The sequence below is a fragment of the Myodes glareolus genome, chromosome 1 (assembly GCF_982192425.1).
Source record: "Myodes glareolus chromosome 1, mMyoGla1.1, whole genome shotgun sequence".
Taxonomy (NCBI): domain Eukaryota; kingdom Metazoa; phylum Chordata; class Mammalia; order Rodentia; family Cricetidae; genus Myodes; species Myodes glareolus.
Genome location: NC_142026.1, coordinates 16,997,248 through 17,018,709, shown reverse-complemented (window position 1 = coordinate 17,018,709; position 21,462 = coordinate 16,997,248). Strand labels below are relative to the sequence as shown.

Here is a 21,462-nt window from a genome sequence, read left to right as displayed (position 1 = left end):
CCTCTGACCTTCCACTCACAGAGCACTTTCCCGCCTCCTGGCCCTCGACCTAGCTAATAGTTCCAGAGTGTGTTCTCTGACACTTAAGATACAGGATCAAAATGACGCCTGCAACCTACTGGTCCTCGTATTCCCCTGGCATCGCAGGTATATTCCCAGAGGAGCGTGAACTCCGACTTTTCCCCCGCTAAAGCCAGAGAAGGGCGGGAAAAGGCCGGCCGTATTGGAAAGATACCAATTGCGCATGCTCAGCCAGGTTGAGCTAGAGGGAAAATGGTGGGAGGTCCGAAGTCGGTACAACGGAGAGTGCGCATGTGTACTACCAGGTTGTCACGGCAGGGGGCGGGCCGCCCGGCTGAGAGGCAGGGCGTGGCGAGGGGCGGAACGAATGTCGGCGGGGCGGGGCTTGGGTGTTGACGCGCACGCGCCCAGACTGGTTGCGTCGAGAGTACGTGCGTGCGTACGTGTTTGCGTGTAGTCACAGTTCCCGCCATCAGCGGGTTCAGGTGTGTAGGAGAGAGCACGGTGTCGCCTTCTGGGGCCGGGAGCGCCCCTTCCCTTTGAGCCCCTCGGTTCCTCCCCCTCCGCGGGAACTGGGTGCTACCGGCAGGTTCGTCCCGGGCTCGGATCCTCTGGCACAGGTAAGCGGGCCGGGACAACTCCGGAGTCGAGCCGTTTTCTCCAGCCTCACCCCCCCACCCCCCGTGTGGTCCGCCCACTCGGCGTCCACTCCAGAGTTCGCCCGGCTGCTACTCAGCCTGCACCGGGTCCCCGGACGCGTCCTGTGCCTTACAGGTGCCCCGCTCGAGTGTTTCCCCCTCCGTTTTCCCTCTCCTTGAACGCGGAGCGTATTGTCACTCCCTTTCCGCATCCTCAACCTGCCCCCGCTTTGCTCGGGTTGTGGTGGTCTTGGCTTGCCTCCTAACGAGGCCTGATGTCTCTCCAGGTGACTCCCGATGCCACACAGCCCTCAGACCTTGGGTGCGATACTCATTCGCTCTCATGGCCATTCTTTACTTTCCTCCTCCTCTTAAACAGTGCTCACGAGAAAAGTCTGAGAGTTGATTTTTTTTGTCGTGCATTTGGTTGCTATCCGTATCTAGCCACTCCTGTTAAGCCCAAATCCGTGGGTCCCCACAAAAGCCAACAAAGGAGACCGAGTCCCATACGTAAAAGCAAAGAGCCTTTATTTTAATCAAGTTTGCAAACTCAAACTCTCCGCATGTCCAACATACTGACTGGAATATCCGAAGAGCCCCGAGCTCAGTTAGAATTGGGTTTTTATAGTAGTAAAGGTGGGGGTGAGGGGTCTCAGAGGTTCAGGACCCCTGATTGGCTGACATTTGTCTAGGAGTGTCCTGGTGAACTGCTGGCAGGTGTTTCTATTTACAGTGCTTCGAATGCCAGGAATTTCCCTTGACTGTTCTGCTCTTGGGTGGGGGTCAGGTAATCTTGACCTGCCAGGCATTGTCTCAGGATAAACTATTGAGACTCCAGACTCCATTTAAATTTATTGATGGCCAGAGTCCCAGGTGATAATGGTTGGAAGTAAAGAAACTTCCTTTGGATGACCTGCCCAGACTTAGCTTATCATGGCTGGCCCTCATACTCCGACGATGTCCAATTTACCAATTTTAAATCAAGATCTGGTTTTAAAAAAAAAAAAGAAATGGTAAGTGGTAATAAAAGTTCCGTGTCTTTGGAGAGTTGTACTATAGTGTTTTTCGGGTATTCTTTTGGCGAGTTGCAGTATCTAATGAATCTCCAGCTGAAAGAGATAATCTAAGAGAATGTTGAGGTGGTAAGGAGACATTTGGGTTTATTGAATTACAGATTAGAGGAGGGTTTTGGGCCACACATATAGATAGATACATATGTGTTTGTATGTTATGTGTGTCATTTGCCTTGTGTAAATTTGGAGCCATGTGTATATATGACATTGCCTAAAGAAGAGTACAATGCTAGAGAAGGGTACTTAGGTAGCATTGAGATGCTTGGCGTTTAATAGCGAGTGGAGGAGGGACTAAAGAGACGAAAGTCGTTGCATACTGGCAAAAGTAAATGAGGGACTGAAAAACCCGCCACAAACGTAATCATTTGTCTTGGTGAGAAATTTAGGCAGGGTAAAATGATTCCGATTCGGGCTGGGGTTCTCTTCTGTTGCCGTTCCATTCCTCTCTAAGTTTTAAATTTCACTATATATTGATAATTTGAGAATTTTTATTTTCAGCCCCCATATTCAAACGGCTGTCTGCTTAACATCTCAACTTAATTTCCCCAACTTAGGAATTTCAAATGTAACACCTCTAAAACCAGAGGTTTATGTTGTTGTTGTTTAGTTTTTTCTGTTTTGCTTTTGGAGAGTTTCTCTGTGTAGCCCTGGCTGTCCTGGAACTGCCTCTGTAGACCAGGCTGGCCTCAAACTCACAGAAAACCGCTTGCCTCCTTTCCCTGTGCTGAAATTAAAGGTGCCACTGTGGCTGCCCCGCCTTTTCTTTCTTTCTTTCTTTCTTTTTTAATCTTTTACTTTGAGACAGGGTTTCTTTGTATAACAACTCTGGTAGCCCTGGAACTTGTTTTGTAGACCAGGCTGGCCTTGAAAGCTCAGTGGTCCACCTGCCTCTGCCTCCCAAGTGCTGGGATTAAAGATGTGAAATAAAACCATAGTGTTGATCTTTTTCTCTATACCCAAATTCTGACACTTCCAGTGTCTGTGTCCATAAGGCATGTCCATTTGTTCAGTTACACTGGGTAGAAGCTTTAGAGGCATTCTTGATTTCTTCATCCTGTATGTTCGTATCCTCCCCAAGTTTTATTTTACTTCCAGTATATGTCTTGCATCTGCTTCTGACCATCTTCACTTTTACTTTTCTAGTTTAAACCACAGTTCTTTTTCATGTGGGCTTGATCTCTCTGGCTCCTGTTCTCACCTGTAAAATGTAATAGGAGTTCTCACCTGTGGATTGTTATAAGTGCTATAAACTTGATAAAGTATTAACATACAAAAATTTGCAGGTAAGAATTAATTGTTATTGTAATTATGAATTAAACAACACTACTTTCCTATCTGATCTTCCTTTTTTCTTTTCTTTTTTTTTTAACTCATTTTCTCTGCTTCCCAAACTCTACTTCTCCATTCATTCAAAAATAACGTATAATTTCTTTGCTTGAAATCCTTCAGTGACTTTCCCATTGCCACGGTGCTTATTACTTTAAGAAAAAATTTAAAAGTCCTGTTCTGGGTAATGGTTCAGATGCTGAAATGCTTGCCTAGCATGCCCAAATCCCTGTGTTTGAAGCCCCAGTGTCATATAAAGCAGGAAAGACAGAATCAGGAACTCAGAGTCCCCCTCAGATAAACCAGCTTAGGCTACAAGACATTCTTGATGTGTGTGTGTGTGGGGGGGGAGTTGATTGAAATTCTACATAACCTGGTTTTTGCCTACTTTATTAGATTTAGCTTTATCTTCTGACCTCTTCCTTTTTTCTTAATTAACCTTCAGCCACACTGATTTAATTTGTGTTGACATACAACATTTCTAGCTTAGACCTTTCACACACACTATTCTGTTTATCTGAATTGTTTAATCCTTCAATCAAATAAACCTTCATTTTCAGCTTAAGAAATACTTTCTGAGTAAAGCCTTCTCTGGTTTTTTTCCTCCTCTACTCTGAACCCCCAGGTTGGATAAAAGCTACTTTAGGCAGAACCCAGTCCTGCAAATATATCTGATCTCTTACACACACACACACACACACACACACACACACACACACACAATGTAAAAAAAAATAAAAAATAAAGCAACTCACTTTCATTTTCATTTCTCAAGAACTGGTTAAATGAATCAAATTGGAAATTGCCGTTAACTTATAGAGATGTGAGATGATTTAAGAGCCGTCTTGTTTGAAAGCATAAGTTTTCTGATACTCCCATTAGAACAGACACCCCATTCTGCAAAGGAAAACAGATGGAGTATGCCTCGGCTGTAGGGTGCTCACTTACCATGCTGGAAGCCTGGATTCTAGCCATGGAAATTTGAAAATGAGCAGGGGACAAACAGCAACAAAGGGTTTAGGATATTTTTACTTATTCCTGTGTTATCAAATCATTTTCATTTTTTTTTCCTATTCGTTTTTTGAGGCAAGATTTTTCTGTGTAGATTTTGGTGCCTATTCTGGAACTTGCTCTGTAGACCAGGCTGGTCTTGAACTCACCAAGATCCACCTGCCTCTGCCTCCTAAGTGCTGGAATTAAATGTGTGTATCACTCTCTCCACCTCCCCCACCTCCACCAAATCATTCAGATTTTAGACAGTCTAATGGAAAGAAATCTTTTCTTTTGTAGATTAGAGATAAATCTTACTTAGATCAAATTTCTTCTTTCCTTTATAACAGTAACTTTATCTTATTTGTGTATTTGTTTTATGAACTTTAAAAATATTGTATTATTTGTGTGGTGTCCGTGTACATGTCCATCACACGGTTGGGTGGGTTGGGTGGGTTGGGTGCATGTGTGCCGGCGTGGTTAGAGGAAGTATTCGGTTCGTTCTCTTCACTTCGGGTCCAGGGATCGCACTCATGCCATCAGGCTTGGGTAGCTAGTGCCTTTACCTGCTGGGCCATTCTTATAGTCTCTGTTTTATGATTTTTTTTTTTTGGTTACAAAAGAAAGTCATTGAAAGTCAACAGAGTGGTTTGTTTATTTATTTTAGCAACAGGTTAAATTGAGACTAGTAAAAATGAGGTTTCTACAAATAAATAAAATAGTTTTTGCTAGGTAAGGAAGTCAATTTTAAAATTTAATGACATGTTTTAAGACTTAAAGAGTTTATACTGAAAACAATAAATAAAGTGTATAGATGTCAAAATTTTTATTTTCTAGTTCATAGTGAAGAAGTTAAAATGTTTATAATGGAGTTAGCAGTATTAATAGCAAGTACTTAGAACTTAATGTTTATTTTGCTGGAATATATCAGAAGTTTACCTAAGTTCTTGTGTCTGATTAGGGAGAAAGCTGTGAAAACAACTAGTGTCACTTTAGTTCCTAAGGAGGGTGAGGGGTAGGAAATGGTTCCTAGAAGACTATTGTAGAAAAGGATTTATTGATGGGAAAATCCTCGGAGAGTGGTGGCTGGAAAGTGAATCATACAATGCTGAGTATGCACTGTGGTAGTGGTTATAAATTTTGGTTCCAGCCTGGTGTAGTGGTGTATGCCTATAATCCTAGCACTTTAAGAGTGGAATTAGAAGGAACAGTAGTTCAAGATCTGCCTCTGCCTACATAGTTCAAAACCAGCCTAGGCTACATGAAATCCTGTTTCAAAAAACAAAGTAGGGAAAAGGTTTTGAGTTTGGGCATAGTTTTGTCTTTTGGTGACTCAATATTAATTTCTTTTCCTTTTTAAAAGATTGGTTTACTTTTATGTGTGTTTTTCCTGTATGGAGTATGTTTATATGTATGTATACCACATCTGTGCCTATTGCCTGTGGAGGTCAGAAGAGAGTGTCTTTCTCCAGAACTGGAGTTATGGATAGTTGTGAGCCATCACGTGGTGTTGGGAATCAAGACCAGGTCTTTTGTAAGAACAAGTGATCTTGACTACTAAGCTAACTCTTTAGCCCTGAGGATGTGGATGTCCTGTATATGTGTTGCTTTTATTGATTGATGGATAAAACTGTTTTGGCCAATGACTTAGTAGAGTAAAGCCGGGCAGGAAATCCAAACAGAGATAGAGAGAGTAGGCAGAGTCAAGGAGATGCCATGTAGCTGCTGAAGGAGAAAGATGCTGGAACATTACTGGTAAGCTACAGTCTTGAGACGATACATAAATTAATAGAAATGTGTTAATTTAAAATGTAAGAACTAGCTAGGAATAAGCCTGATTATTCGGGTCTGGGTGGCCAGGAAATGAAAATCCAGTTTCTGTTTACACCCCCTGCATAATTTCTTAATTTCTGAAAGCCTCAGTTTCCTTTATGTGTAAGATACAGTGATAAAACCTGTCCTCTAAGATTATTAATATTAAATCAATAATGTTTGATACTTAGCACTTTGTTTAGTAAATATATAATATTTATTGGGTGAGGTGATGATTTAAAGAAGTGAGTTTTTAATGAGTTAACTTATTTATTTTTGAGACAGCCTCTCATGTAGCCTAAGATGGCTTTGAAACTCACTACATAGCTGAAGATGAACCTTGAATTCCTACTTCACCTCCCAAGTGTTGGGATAGAGGCACACCAGTTAATCTTTTGCTGACAATGAATTCCAGGGTTTCATGCATGGTAGACAAGCACCCTACCAATGGAGCCACATCCCTATCCCAAAGTATGAGTTTCTGAATTAGGGAAGTACTTTTTGTTTTTTTGAGACAGGATTTCTCTGTGGCTTTAGAGCCTGTCCTGGAACTAGCTCTTGTAGACCAGGCTGGCCTTGAACTCACAGAGATCTTCCTGCCTCTGCTTCCCAAGTAAGCTACCACTGCCCAGTTTATAAATCATTTTTCTAAATGAACAGAGTTAAAAGTTGATGTTGTATTCAAAATTGTGGTAGAATTCCAGAGAAAGGTTTAGAAAAACCTAAAATTAAGAAATTTTTGTTGTTCATTTTTTAAAGAACTTTCTGAAAGGTGGTAAGGATAGCCGTTCCCCAGCTTTTAAAAACTACAGATCGACACAACTTAATATTTTCCAGCTTTAAAAACTATAGATCGACACAATTTACAAGCCATCTTTTAGATGGTTATGATGCAACAATGTTTCTAAAGTCAACAAAGGATGTACTTTTTCACTGACTTAGTTTCAAAATCTAAGAGCAGTACATAAAAGCAAGACACCAGGTGATGGACTTTCAGACTCTTCCTGAGTTCCTCATTCTGTGTTGTATTTTAATATTTTCAGTAAGAGTGATCTTTAAATGAGTCTTTTTGACATACACGATTCATTTTTTTCTTTTAATTTCATATGCTGTAATTTCTTAAAGCACACTTCTGTTTTCTTTAGCTGAATTGATAACTGACTCCTGGAAGGATCACTGATAGATCTGGAGAATATGTATAGTTTCTCAAGAAAAGTACATTGCTTTTGGCACAAGAAACAGAATAAAGGAGAATTGTTATTTTGTGGAATTTTTCAGTAAAAGTCACTGAAAAGTAAGTATTGGTTTTGTTTTGGTTCTGTAAATAGGCTAGAATTGACAGTTTATTATACATTTGTGTTTTAGCATAATTTCTTTACCACAGAATGCCTGATATATATGCATTTAAGTAAATGACTACAAAAAGCCACCTTGTTTGCAATATGAGCTTGCATGGAATCTCAAACTTGGATAGTCAGAGTTCAAGGAATCTTTATCTTCTGTTTATAGGAAGTTTAACTAATGCTGGGCATAATGACTCACGCCTGTAATCCCAGCACTGGTGTGTGTGTGTTGGCTAAAACAGGAGCATTGCTATGAGTTTGAAGCCAGCCTGTAATATACAGTGATTTCTAGACCAACCTGGGCTACAGTGTAAGACCATGTCTTTAAAAAAAAAAAAAAAAGTTTTTGGTTTTTTTTTTAATTGTTTCTGTATGTACTTCATATTGAAAAAGAAACTTTTTATCTTCAGCAAGTAGGGCAAGCTCAGGAGTGGTTACTGTTCATTCATTTAGTACAAAAGAAATATTGAATGTTTTTATTGTATTCTCTAGTTTTATGTTCTGTATCTTTCAGTTTTTTCATTAGAAGAAAACAAAGCTGGTAGTTGAAATGGATAAGAAAATGTTCAACATATGAAGTCATGAAGTAAAATTTTATACTCGTAATCAAAAGTTGTGTTTAGAATTAGATAGAAATAAGATTTTTAAATATCTAGCAGCTTGAGCCGTGGCTCAGCGGCTAGTAGCGCCAAACGCTCCGCTCTAATGCCAGGGGACACGGGTTCGAATCCCACCTGGTGATGATATCGATAATCAATCAATCAATAGGTCGTTATCAATCAATAAATCGGAAAAAAAGATTTTTAAATATCTTGTATACTTTAGTAGATGTGAAATTTCATTTCTAAGTTTTATTTAATAATGATATTCTAAATAACACCAAGATAATGGTGTTTTATAGTCTCATAATGAGCTGTAGAGAAAGAAGAAAACATTTAATAAGACATAAAACTTTTCAGGGAGAGGTAGATGGAAAGATGAAAAAACTGATAAGACATAAAATCTTTCTTGAGATAGACTTACTATGTATGTTTGATATGATACTTGTTATATAGGTTAGACTGACCTTAAACCCACAGTAATCTTCATTCCTCTGCCTCCCAAGTGCTGGTGTTAAAGGTGTGTGCTACCATCTCAGCTTGTTCATCCTTCTTGAACAGTGATGCTTATTGAGATTAAAGAACACATTCCCCGTCTTCAAATAATACAGGTAGAAACAAAGGAATAAATAACATTTGTAATAGTGTCATGTGTCTATAAGCACAAAGTACAACAGGAATATGGAGAAGGATTTAAATAGCCTCAAGGGGTTGGAGAAGTGGCTCAGCGGTTAAGAGCACTGAAGCTCTTGCAGAGGACCTGGGTTCAATTCCCAACGCCCACATGGCAGCTCACAACTCTGTAACTCCAGTTCCAGGGGACCTGACACCCTCACACAGACGTATGTGCAGGCAAAACACTAATGTTCATAAAATAAAAATTAAAAAAATTAAATAGCCTCAGAGTGTGAGTATGAGGAAGAGAACCAGTGAAAAGTAGTCAGGAAAGCTTCTTAAAGACAGTGACATCTAAGTTGAGCTTTGATTTTAGAACCAACAGAAGGAATTACGGCAGGTCAGGAAGGGAGAATACATGAAAACTTATAGACATGACCACAGTGTGTAAAGATTCATTGTCATGAGAATACATGGGTTTGGGAATTCTTTTTTAGTTGAGATGACTGGATTGAGGGGATGCTTACGTTGCCGTACAAGAATTCCACAATAGCCTGAAATGGAGTATAACAAAGGTTTATTTTCTGGGATAAACTCACAGAAAGAGTAGTGATCCTCATCCTCTGTGTGCACTGGGAACTGGGACTGAATCCAGCAGCCAAGAGGCCTGCTCGTGCTTCTCATCTGCACTTCCAGTACATGAGACCATCCCAAAGTGGGCCAGTGTCTTAAAGGCTGTTTGACTGAAGGAGTTCCCACAGCACACTTAATTGAGAATAGATAATGAGGGCCTGAGGCCTTGATATCATGTTAATGAGTTTGTATTTTATTGTAAAGACATTTAAAAACCATTGAGTAATACTGAGATGGAGAGTAAATCTATTTGATTTGTAGTTTCCTTAGAAAAATACCTGAAGGCATATGAAGTTAAGAATTCACAGAATTCTAACCTCCCTTTCTAGTCCAACCCCAAAATATATAAGAAGGTCAAAGCTACTTCTAATGATTCTGGCTTGGGAAATGGGTGTAGAAGAGAAACAATATATTCTTTCCAATCCTGATAGACAGAAAGGAAAGAAATGTCAAGGACTTGTGCAAACAATAGAGCCACAAATAATAGCTAAAATATATTACAAGTGCAGGTGGCTTATTCAAGTTTCTGTAGGGTTACTAGTTTGAGCAAAATGTCACATGAATAGGCATAGTAATAAATAATAAACTTTATTGTTTTTAATTTATATGTCCAGTAAATTGCTGATTTTTAAATGTGACCACAGTTGGCTCTCAGAAAATTTTGAGGGTGTGAATAAATAGTAATGAAGAACTTAAGATGCATAAGAGCATTGAACTCTCAAAGTGTTTTTAAATGTTTTCTTTGATTCCTAGTTACTTTCCATGCAGTAACTATAGGCTTTAAACTCGAGGACCCCAGACTTAACACCTCCTTCCTATAGGTGAGTTTTGTTTGATGGCTTTTAAAAATAAATTTGAATTTATTGCTTACAATATAAAATGAGTAATTTTATATGAAGTTCATTTTTGTGAAAAACAAACAAGAAAAAAAGGTGAACTGGCAAATCAAGGTTCATATGCTAGCAGTTCACTAGATTTGATTGCACCTGAACATATTTTATTTGCCTCAGTCATTTCTCTTACCTGGCTGACCTTATAGGAGTTAACTCCTGTTAACATCTGATTTATTGAGGTCTTTGAAAAAAGGGATATTATGTAGAAGGAATAATTTAATTTATAGCACATGGTTGCTAACTCCATCAATGTTAATAGTACTATCTGCTGAATATATGTTATTTCATCCCCCAACATGTCATTGTCGCATTGTATGATTGACAGCACTAATATCAGAGAAAGAAGTTACAAGTTAGTGACAAGATTGGCTCCTAATTTCTAGACCTAATATCCATTTTATACTATCTTTTCTAGATTTTCCAACCAAACCATCTAGGCAGAAATTATGTTATAAGCTTATCAGCAAGAATACTTATAATTCCTACAAGTATTAGAAGATGAAAATACATAAAAAATCTGGTTTAGCGATTTTAGATATTTGCACCTTTATATATATGTAATACTATTTGCTAACATCTATTACTATCATTTTATTTGCAAGTCTAGTTGAGTGGTGTTAGGTATCTTATCCTATTATTGATTGTTATAAATCATTTATAAGTATTAGAAGTTCATTCAAGAGGTTGGGAAGATGACTCAGTGGATATAGTACTCAGTTACCAAGCGTGATGACCTGAATCTAATCTCCAGAACCCACATAAAAGCTGGACAGAATACATACATGTCTAGAATCACTGGAAGCTTATAGGTACACTAGCCTGGTTAATGCAGCAGTGAGCAGAAGGAACCTTGTCTCAAACTGTTCAATGTGTGTGCCTCACTAATACACACACATTATACACATACTCACCAAAGAAAAGAATATTGTTTATTCTGGAATCTTGAATAAATTTGAATATTGAAGTTTAAGTTAAATTGCTTTTTGGAAATGGTAATGCTGAATATGGATGTATTTTAGAGAAGGGTAAGTTTTTTTTCTTTAGAGAGTAAATGATTTTTTTCCCCAAATGGAGAAAGATATAAGATGATTTATTAAGTATCCTCTTTAAAATTCTGTTTTTAATCACTTGTAACTTGTTGTATTTTTCTTCTTTAGAATCTGTCAGGTGAACATATATTTTTGCTTTTTAATTTCATTAAAAGCAATTTATTTTTAAAGAAAATATGTCTCCTCTGAAGATAAATGGTCCTATCAGAGTTCGAAGTATGCAGACTGGAATTACAAAGTGGAAAGAAGGATCCTTTGAAATTGTGGAAAAAGACAATAAAGTCAGCCTAGTTGTTCACTACAACACTGGAGGAATTCCAAGAATGTTTCAGGTATAACATATTTTGATTTGGAGTGGTTCTTTAGTGAGATCCTTTACTCAATAGCCACACTGTGTCATAGTTTCATAGTTGTAGTAAAGTGACCCTGAAAGGTTTAGTACTTCTATGTGTTGTTTTATAAATTACTCAGTAGTATTGTTAGGTTTAATAAAGAATAGGAAACAGTCACCATTGTTGCAAAGAAAACTAGTGGGAAAGAACTTAGAGAGGTTTGGGTACCATATATTTAAGCTATTTCAAAAGCCACATTAACATTCGTGAACAGTGATGCGTATCTGTAATCCTAACACTTGAGAGGTAGAGGAAGGAAGATCAGCAGTTCAATGTTATCTTGAGTCACAAAGCAAGTTTGAGGCCAGCCTGAGCTATATGAAATCCTGTCTCAAAATATAACGTGGAGCTATAAACTGAAATCCACCCCCCCCCAAGGGAAAAAAAAGTGATAACAACAACAAAACCCCATTAGGCCAGATTTTGAAGATACACTCCTATGATCCCAGCACTTTAGAGGCTAAGTCGGTAGTAGTTGTAATACACGTACAATCCGAGCTACCTGGTCAGAATTTTTTCAGATGAGATTAAGATACATATCACAGAGTGATAGGGCCATGAAGGCCTGTCTGGGAAAATGTGGGATTGAATATGAGCTAAGTGGTAGCACTTGCCTAATGTGCTCAGAACCTGGGGTTCAGTCTCTGACAACACACACACACACAAATTAGATAATCTTAGCTCATCTTTTTTTTTTTTCTTTGAAGTAATTGCTAGAGTCATTTAATGGATTTTTTTTAGTGCCTTCTAAAAGTAAGCATCTATGTCCTAAATAATCCTGCCATATGTCATGGTCTTTAATGGATGATTGTTCAGGTCATCTTTATAGCTATCTTCCTCTAACTGTAAAAACTTGTCACTATCTTTAAAAGAATATTGCTATTTGGCCGGCAAGATGGCTCAGTAGATTAAGACACCTGTCACAAAACTTGGTGATCTGAGTTTGTTTCTTAGGACCCATAAGGTGGAAGGAGAGTATCAATTCCGACAAATTGTCTTCTGACCTACACACACATACTGTGACATGATACACCATATACACACACATATATATGCACATAAAATATAACAAAAATTTAAATAGTTAATTTTCCCCTTTTGTACTACTATTGTGGACCTAAGAACTGCTAATCTTTGTGGGAGTTGAATTTAAGAACATAGCTATGCGTGGTAACACATTCCTATAATTCCAGTATTTGGGAATCTCATACAAGAGTGTTATAACATCAGGCCTAGCCTGGTCTGCATAGTGAATTTGAGGCCAGTTTGGGGTGCATAGTGAGACTGTCTTGGGAGGGAAAAAAATCAAGGTCTGGAGACTAAAGGTCTCAGTGACTAAAGAAACTATGTGTACCTTTAAAAGATCTGTATTCATCAGACCTTGAGAGATTGCCTGACAGTTAAGAGCACTGGGTGCTGTTGAGAGGATGTGGGTTCAATTCCCAGCACCCAAATGGTAGCTCATAACTGTCTTAACTTCAGTTCCAGGGAATCCAATACCTTTTTCTGGTTTCTGAGGGCACCAGGCAAGAAATATACATGAAGACAGAATACCGATGCACATAAAAAATAAATTTAACAGCCAGAGATACACAGAGATGCCCTGGCTTGAAACAAACAAATAAACAAACCAAATAAATAAATTTACCTGGAAGGTGGTGGTGCACGCCTTTAATCCCAGTACTTGGGAGGTAGAGGCAGGAAAACCTCTCTAAGTTCTAGGACAGCCAAGGCTACAGAAAGAAATCTTATCTTGAAAAATAAAAATAAAATTTTCTATTTATTAGTTTTTCAAGAAATATATTTTAAACTTTATGCTTGTATGATTGAAATAAACTTTCCAATTGTTTATACTTTTGAACTGTGAAAGTAAGTTGCTGACGCTTTTGTATATCACATACATTCTACTATTATGGTGTAGTGGTTCGTGCTTGTAATTCCAGCACTGGGGAGCTAGAGACTGGAAAAAGAGAGGCAATACTGGACTACTGGACTTCATTATGTAGTGTGTTCAAGGCTAGCCTAAGTTATACATAAGATTGTCAGACAAAACAGAGGTCAAAGAGGTGGTTGAAAAGGTGAAAGAATAGATCACATGGTGGAGGGAAAACCAGTTACCACAGGTTGTCTTCTGACCTCCATTGACATTCTGTGGCAGCGCCCCCAATACTCATAAATTGATAAAATGTAGTAAAATGCTGGTTTTAAAAGCTAAATGTTAATTGGGCATGGAGACACATTTAATTCCAGCACTCAGGACGCAGAGGCTTTGTAGTTAAGGGCAGTGTGAGTTTAGAGGCCAGTCTGAAATACATAGTGAGTTCTAGATCAAGTAGACTCTATAGTGGGACCTAATCTTTAAAAAAAAAAAAAAAAGAAAGAAAAGAAAAAAAGTGATTTAGCAGTTAAAAGCACATACTTATTTTTGCAAAGGGCCCAGGTAAATTCCCAGTATTCATGTGGAATAGCTCATGACTGCCTATAACTCTAGCTTCAGAGAACACAATGTCTTCTGACTTCCATAAGTGCTACTACCTAACCACATTTAGATATGCATGCATCCATATAATGAAACATGGAAATAAATCTTTTCGCAAAGGTTATATATTTGAGTAAAATTTATCAAGAAAGAAGAAGAAAGAAATGGAAATGGAAATGTATGAAATTCAGCAATTTTTAGACAGCTTAATTATACTTTGTTGTGTATTTTGGGTGAAAAGATAATTTTTTTCTTCTTTTAGCTAAGTCATAACATTAAAAATGTGGTACTACGTCCCAGTGGAACAAAACAAAGTCGCCTAATGTTGACTTTACAAGATAACAGCTTCTTGTCTATTGACAAAGTACCAAGTAAGGAAGCAGAGGAAATGAGGTTGTTTCTAGATGCAGTCCATCAAAACAGACTTCATGCAGGTAAGTACTAATCATCTCATGAGTCTGACATTAATAGGTCTTAAAGAACATGATGACTGAGGGTGGGGGGTGTGGCTCATTTGGTAGAGCCTACAGTCTGCAGGAGATTGTGGAGTCCCTAACAGATCAGCACACAGAAGCCAGGCATGGTGGGCATACGTATAATTCTGGCACTCAAATAGAGGCAGGAGATCAAAGTTCAATGTTTTTCTTTTTTTTTTCCCGATTGATTGATCGATCGATAGCATATTGATCACTGATTGATCGATCGCTAGCAGCGCCAAAGGGACTCGAACCCGGGTCCGCTGGCACTAGAGCAGAGCGTTAGGCGCTCCTAGCCGCTGAGCCACAGCTCAAGCTGCTGAAGTTCAAGGCCAGCCTGAGCTATATGAGGCAAAAAAATATGATGGCTGTATACCAATTTTCCTGATGAACACTGATGGGGAAATCCTCAACAAAATACTGTTGGGCTAAGTTAAGTCTCACCATACAAGAATTATGCTAAATTTATTTCTGGAATGTAAAACTAGTGCAGCATGAAGATCAGTCTATATAATGCACCACAATAAAAGACTGAAGGACAAAGCCACGTAATCATCTTGTGAAAACAAATGACAAGTTTAATATTCTCTCACAATAAGTACTCTAAATAGACTAGGGAGTAGAAGAAAACTATGTCAGCGTGATAAAGGCTGTGCATGTTATGCCTACACTGGAACACTTGGTTACAAAAATCTGGAAGCCTTTTCTATAAAATCAATGAGATGATTGAGTAATGAAGAAATAAAAGGTGTTCAATTGAAAAGGAGGAAGTAAATATCTCTGTTCCCTGATAACTTTTATCTGAGTTTTTTTGAAGTTAAATATAACACAAACAGACTGGAGTTGTAGCTCTAATAGAGCAGGTACTTAGCATGCACAAGGTCTTGTACACGAAGATGTGGTAGTATGAATTTTCTTATGTTTACTTGATATATTACACCATTCTTACAAATTAATAGCTAGCTATTCGTATGTTTATGCTACCAGTCTTGAATTACGTTGACTTGAGTATTAGCAGTACTGAATGCAAACAAATGGGGCATAATGGCAAATGCCTGCTGTCCCGCAGCTAGGAAGCTAAGGCTAGGGGACTGTTTAAAGCCACTCTGTTTGTCCAACCCTGTTGAGAAAAGGACAGGAGAGAGAACAGGGGAAGGAGGTGTACAATAGTGGCACATATACTTGAACTGTAGCACTTGACACTTGAGAGGCTAATGGCAGTAGGATTTTGAGTTTGAAGCCAACCTGGGCTAGATAGCAAAACCCTGTCTCAAAAAAGCATTTGAATATATCACTTTTTCAAATCTTAAACAATGGTATTGAATCTATATTTCTTTCCTATTTTTTTAAGTCTACCGTAGCCATCAGGTTTATTAATTAATTAAATAACAGGCCCTTCTCCCACCTTGAGACAGTGTTTCTCTATATAACAGCCTTAGCTGTCCTGAACTAGCTTTGTAGACAATGCTGTCTTTAACTCACAGAGATCTACCTGCCTCTGCTTCCCAAGTGCTGGGATTAAAGGCATGTGCCACCACTGCCTGGTTTAGAAAATAATACTTTTTAAATAAAAAGTTTACTTGTTACTATATCTGATGTTTTCTTGACATTGGTATAAGTATTCATGTCCTAGATACAGTGATTTACTTTTCCATACTACTAATTATAAAATACCTTCCGTCTTGTAAATTTTTATGCTAGTAAGTGGCTACCTCTTGTGTTACTTATTCTTTTATTGGAGCTCTTTTCCCTAAATATTACTGTGTATCTCAGTTGCACAATCTGTCAGAGAGAATTGGCTATTACTTCCATTTCTGTATTGTTTAACAACAATGATGATGAATATTTTTATTAAGCGGTTTGTTCATTTTTGTCTACCAGCTATGAAACCTTCTCAAGGGTCTGGTAGTTTTGGAGCTGTTCTGGGCAGCAGGGCCTCTCAAAAGGAAACTAACAGACACCTTTCTTACTCAGACAGTCAGGTATGTTCATTTGAATCTCTGGCTTCTTAAAAACGCATTTAGCATAGATGCATTAAGTAGTTACATGGTGTGGAATTTAGATAACGATCTCTAATGTAGCAATATCACAGTGGTGCTTCGACATAGCTGATCTTTGTCCTTTTGGCTACCTCTACCTCTTTGTTTTTCTAAAAACAGTTTCTAAGTATTATCGCAGTTTTACCTTTTTTCTCTCTCTTCGTTATTTTCCAGACACAGTTTTTCTGTGTTAGCCCTTGCTGTCCTAAGCCGTTCTCAGAGATCTGCCTGCCTCTGCCTCCCACGTGCCTGGGATTAAAGGTATACACCAAAACTAATTTCTGTCTTATATTTCAATTTTACCTTTTTACATAGTTTTACTTAACCTTTACTTGATGGTCCCATGATCATCAGAATGAACCATAGTAGTTTTTAGAACCAAAGATGTCTTGTTATAAAATCAAGCAAGAAAAGCTGGGCAATGATGGTGCATGCCTTTAATCTCAGCACTCAGGAGGCAGAGGCAGGCAGATCTCTGAGTTCAAGACCAGCCTGGTCTTCAAGAGCAAGTTCCAGGACAGCCAGGGCTGTTATACAGAGAAACCTTGTCTTCAAAACAAAACAAAAAAAAGCCAGAATGTAGTACTGCCACTTAGAGACATGGGTCATTGATTGGTGAAGCTCAAGTTTCCTGACAGCACCAACATCTTCTGAGATAGTACCACATAAAAGGGGCTGCTGGCTGTGTGCTGTAGTACTAGAAACAGCTTCAGAATGTTTGCTGCTATTTCTTTTGATGCCTTTGCATCTGTTGTGCATGAACTTTGGCTTTACACTATATGATACCAAACTATTTTAGTGATATCTTCCCTTTGCTTTGAAAAAAGTTTTTATTCATAATATTGAGCAAGCTGAGAGACTTGGTGTACACAAGTAAATAATCTTATTGCAGTTTAGCAATTGTTGTCTCTTTTAATTGGTTTGCGAAGGAAGACTAGGTATAAAATCAGAAACTTCAAAGTTCTGTAAATATATTTGTACAGAGAGGTGATTGCTTAGGTAATACTTACTTGATTGAACGATAATTAAGATCTAAATGACTTTTCAATTCTTTCCATGGTTTTGCTTTCATAGTAACTTTTTTTACATTTGTGTATGTGTATTTGTGTGCAGCTGCATGCATGCCACAGAGCATGTATAGACGTCAGAAAAAAATTTTGTAGCGTTTGTTCTCTTCTTCACTTTTGCATGCTTCTCGGAATTGGTTCAGATCATCAGGCTAACTTGGCAAGTGCTTTTAGTCCCCTAAATCATCTCATCAGCCCCAAGAGTTTCAAGTTTATAAGAATGCTATGGGAGAGTTAGATGTGATTGTATATCTCTATAATCCCATCACTTAAGGCTGAGGCACAAAAAGTGGTGTGATTTAGGCTAGCTGGGACTGCAAAGCAAGATTCTTTCTCAAAAATCGTGGATGGATGGATGGATGGATGGATAGATGCTACAAGAAAAGAGAGATACTACAAACTCAATTTCTCACACTTGAGTATATCAGATTCTTCTGGAGAGGTATTTTATTTTGTTTGTTTTTTGCTTTTCATTTTGCATACTACTCCCAGTTGCCACCCTCCTGGAGAACTTTCTTAATCCCTCCATAAGAATTGGTGGTTTAATTGGCTGGAGAGATGGTTCAGTGGTTATGAGCCCTGGCTGCTCTTCAGAGGACCCAGATTTAATTCCCAGCACCCACATGACAGCTCACAAGTGTCAGTAACTCCAGTTACATGTGATCTGACACTCTTACACAGACATAATTGCAGGTAAAACACCAACTCACAGGAAATAAAATAAATTTTAAAAAATCTTATTTATAATTGTACTGGGGACGTAGCTCAGTTGGTAGTAGGCTTGTCTGGAATGCTTGAAACCTAGTGTTTGGTCCTTCAAACCTCATAAGCCAGACATAGTGATGCATGTTTTTAACCTTAGCACTTAAGATGTGATGGCTGGAAGACCAGTTCTATCTAGATAGGTTATCCTCTGTCCTTAGTAAGTTTGAGGCCATCCTGAAGTTTATATGTGATACTCTCTCAAACAAAATGTGTTTTCACTTCAAAGATTTAACTGTCTTACATTTTATTTTTACAGGCCTCTTCAAAAAGAGGAAGTTTAGAAACTAAAGATGATATTCCATTTCGAAAAGTTCTTGGCAGCCCCAGTAGAGGATCAATTAAGACAGTAGCCGGAAGTGGAATGGCTGTTAGCCGGACAATTCCTTCTTTGTCGCTGACATCAACACCTCTTAGATCAGGATTATTAGAAAACCGGTAGGAAAAACTGAACCTGTTTGTAATTGTCTTTTTGGACTTTTAGGAATTCAAGGAGAGAAAAAGTAGCAAATATAAAGTGTACTTTTCATGTATAATTAATTACAAAGATTTATCTTCAGTTTATGTCAGTGACATGTGTTGAACATGTGGACAAACCAGTATATTAAGTAGAATGTAAAGAATCAGGCTGTTATAGTCTTATTTCCTATCTTTGAGTAGGTTTTTAATTTTTTATCTAGGTGTGGATGGAAGTGCATGTATAAATGTGTGTGTGTGTGTGTGTGTGTGTGTAGGCCACAGGACAACTTTGGGGGTCATTTCTCAGATGCTGTGTACCCCTTTTGAGAAAGGGTTTCTCACTGGATTAGAACTTACTCTGAAGCCCCAGGGACCTTCCCAGCATGGAATTGTAGGTGCACATTACCACATCCAGCTTTTCGTGTGATTCCCAGGGTTCAAACTCAGATCTTGTGCTTGCAAATCAAGCACTTTACTGATTTTAGTTTCTTCCTAGCCCTGGTTTATGATTTTTGATGGTATGAATTATGGCTTTTTAAAAGTAGTCCTTATTTTTGTTTGTTTGTTTAAATCTGTTCTCCATAGCACTGAAAAGAGGAAAAGAATGTTATCTGGCTCAGAGCTAACTGAAGATTATCCTAAGGAAAATGATTCGTCATCGTAAGTTGCTTTAAGAGTCTTTGTGGCACTTGACCAGTACTTTTTACATCAATTGTTCAATATTCAATTGCAACAATATTCAATTTGTGATAATTCCAATTATAGAAGACTAGAATTTAAGATGTGTTGGTGTCACTAGAGCAGAGACTTCATCGGGTACTCCAGATCTTGTCATTCTGTTGCACAACTCCTATCCTGCCTGTTGTTGCGGCACTGAGAGGAAGGATGAGTTGAAGAACTGGAAATAAATAGTTCTTTTGTTCTTTGGGAGTTTTGTTGTTCGTTTTTGTTTTTTGAGACAAGATCTTGAAAGGTATGTACTGGCCTTGAACTCATCAGCCTCCTGTGTGCTGATATTACAAGTGTATACCACTGTCCAGCTCAGCAAATGTTTCTTGTTGGTCTTCTGGGTTAGTGTGAACCTTCCTCCCTTTCTTTCTGGTAAGTGAGTGAAAGAGATCAAGAACCTTTTCTCTACCTCCAAATTATTTGTTGAAGACATCATCCCAAAGTTGGGTTCGAAACTAGACTCTTTTGGAATTAGATAAGGTTAATAAAGTGGAGCTCTGACCCAGAAGGACTGAGACTAGGAATCCACACTGTCCATATGATGACATAGTGAGAAGGCAGCTCCATCCATAAGCCATGAGGAGGGGTCTCACCAAAAACTAAAATTACTGACACTGTGATCCTGTATTAAAGCATCCATACTGAGAAAAATCAACTGGCGTAGTAGCCAATCTGTGGTGTTTCATTGCAGCAATCGAAGTAGGCCGATACAGACTGTTTGATTTTTCCTTTGGTTTATTTTCCAGAGACAATGCTAAATTTCTGGGACTGTTCTAAAAATCATTGTAAACTTGGCCAAAAGTTAACCATCATTTATTCCTTCACAGTTCAGGTCATCACACTTTATCCACCAAGTGATCTCTGACTCATTTGTTGTCTTTTTCTAGGGTGGAAGTAATTTGCTAAAATCATTTACAACCAAATGAAGACTTGGTTTCATAGGAGGCTAAATCAGAGCTCAGCACCAGTCTGTGCTGTTGGCCATTCAGATCACTATAGCAGTAGCCAAGCTTAGATGAGGGGAAAGCTATACTATAGGTTCTATCTCTGCCACTATAGCTGTTTTAATTGGACCTCTGGTGAAAAAATCGCTAAGGACAGATTTGCTGACAAGTTATCCTTCTGATTGTTGGCTGTTTTCCTGGTGAAAATTAGCATATGACTCAGATCTTTGTCCTTTATACACTTATCCATATAGTTCCTTTGTACATCATCGTTTCTTCCTGATCTTCCAACACCTGATCATTCATCTAAACCCTTTGCTGCCAGCTAATAGGTAGTTGTGACCTTCTTTCTCTATCCACCCAGAGCCAGTGGTGAGATACTTTCCTTAGAACTCTTCCTCTCTTGTCTTTTAACATAGTCCTTTACTAGGGTTGTAGTTGATTTTCACTTTGTGCTAGTGTCCAGACTGGTCCGGGTTAATTATTACTCTTTCAGTTGGTCTTAGAGAGTCATTGGCCCAATCTTATATATTTAATTCCAGGTACAGTTGTTTGTGGCTATGCCCCTTTGAGCTTAAAGCTGTATGGTGTGATAGCACCAGTTCTTGATGCTCCTGGTAACATAGTTCCTTAATGACTGCTCATCCTCTTTGAAGGCCTTTTCTTACAAGAGTAGTATACCATACTTCATAAATAATTTATAGTTTTCATTTGCAGACAGAATGGTGTTGCTCTACAATCCTAAGGCACCTGCTACATTCTGCTGGTCTTAGCTAAACCTATGTTCTCTCTCAAACAGATCAGTACTTATAGTAACAGAAAGCCGGTTCTGTCTTCTTTATGGTTATATTTTACCTCACATCCTTGTAGCACTTACCTATTATTGTATAACACATTACTCCATATAGTGACTTTAAATTTAAAAATATTGCTGCACAGGCATGCATGGTGGTGCACATCTTTAATCCCAGCACTTGGGAGGCAGAACTTTGCAGACCTCTGTGAGTTCAAGGCCAGCCTGGTCTACAAGTGTTTTTCTAAGACAACAGAGCTGCATAGAGCCTGTCTCCAAACAAATAAACAAAAAAAACAAAAAAAAAAATCAACAACAAAAGTATTACTT

At 38.4% G+C, this 21,462-nt stretch overlaps 1 protein-coding gene across 9 annotated transcripts in view; it reads left to right on the top strand.

Annotated features, from left to right (window-relative positions):
* The window catches only part of Usp37 (ubiquitin specific peptidase 37), a 91,184-nt gene that overhangs the window by 20,467 nt on the left and 49,255 nt on the right, over window positions 1–21,462 (top strand). For 3 of the 9 annotated variants that reach the window (XM_048459015.3, XM_048459014.3, XM_048459006.3), the window contains exons 1-8: window positions 471–641; window positions 7,006–7,154; window positions 9,804–9,871; window positions 11,101–11,324; window positions 14,126–14,297; window positions 16,221–16,321; window positions 18,467–18,645; window positions 19,252–19,326. In XM_048459015.3, the coding sequence (XP_048314972.2) occupies window positions 11,169–11,324; window positions 14,126–14,297; window positions 16,221–16,321; window positions 18,467–18,645; window positions 19,252–19,326 (683 nt within the window). In that variant the 5' untranslated portion in view covers window positions 471–641; window positions 7,006–7,154; window positions 9,804–9,871; window positions 11,101–11,168. Of the gene's footprint in view, window positions 1–25; window positions 148–469; window positions 642–7,005; window positions 7,155–8,308; window positions 8,414–9,803; window positions 9,872–11,100; window positions 11,325–14,125; window positions 14,298–16,220; window positions 16,322–18,466; window positions 18,646–19,251; window positions 19,327–21,462 lie in introns of those variants that run through there. The other 6 variants (XM_048459007.3, XM_048459008.3, XM_085698234.2 and 3 more) reach the window with 6 other exon arrangements.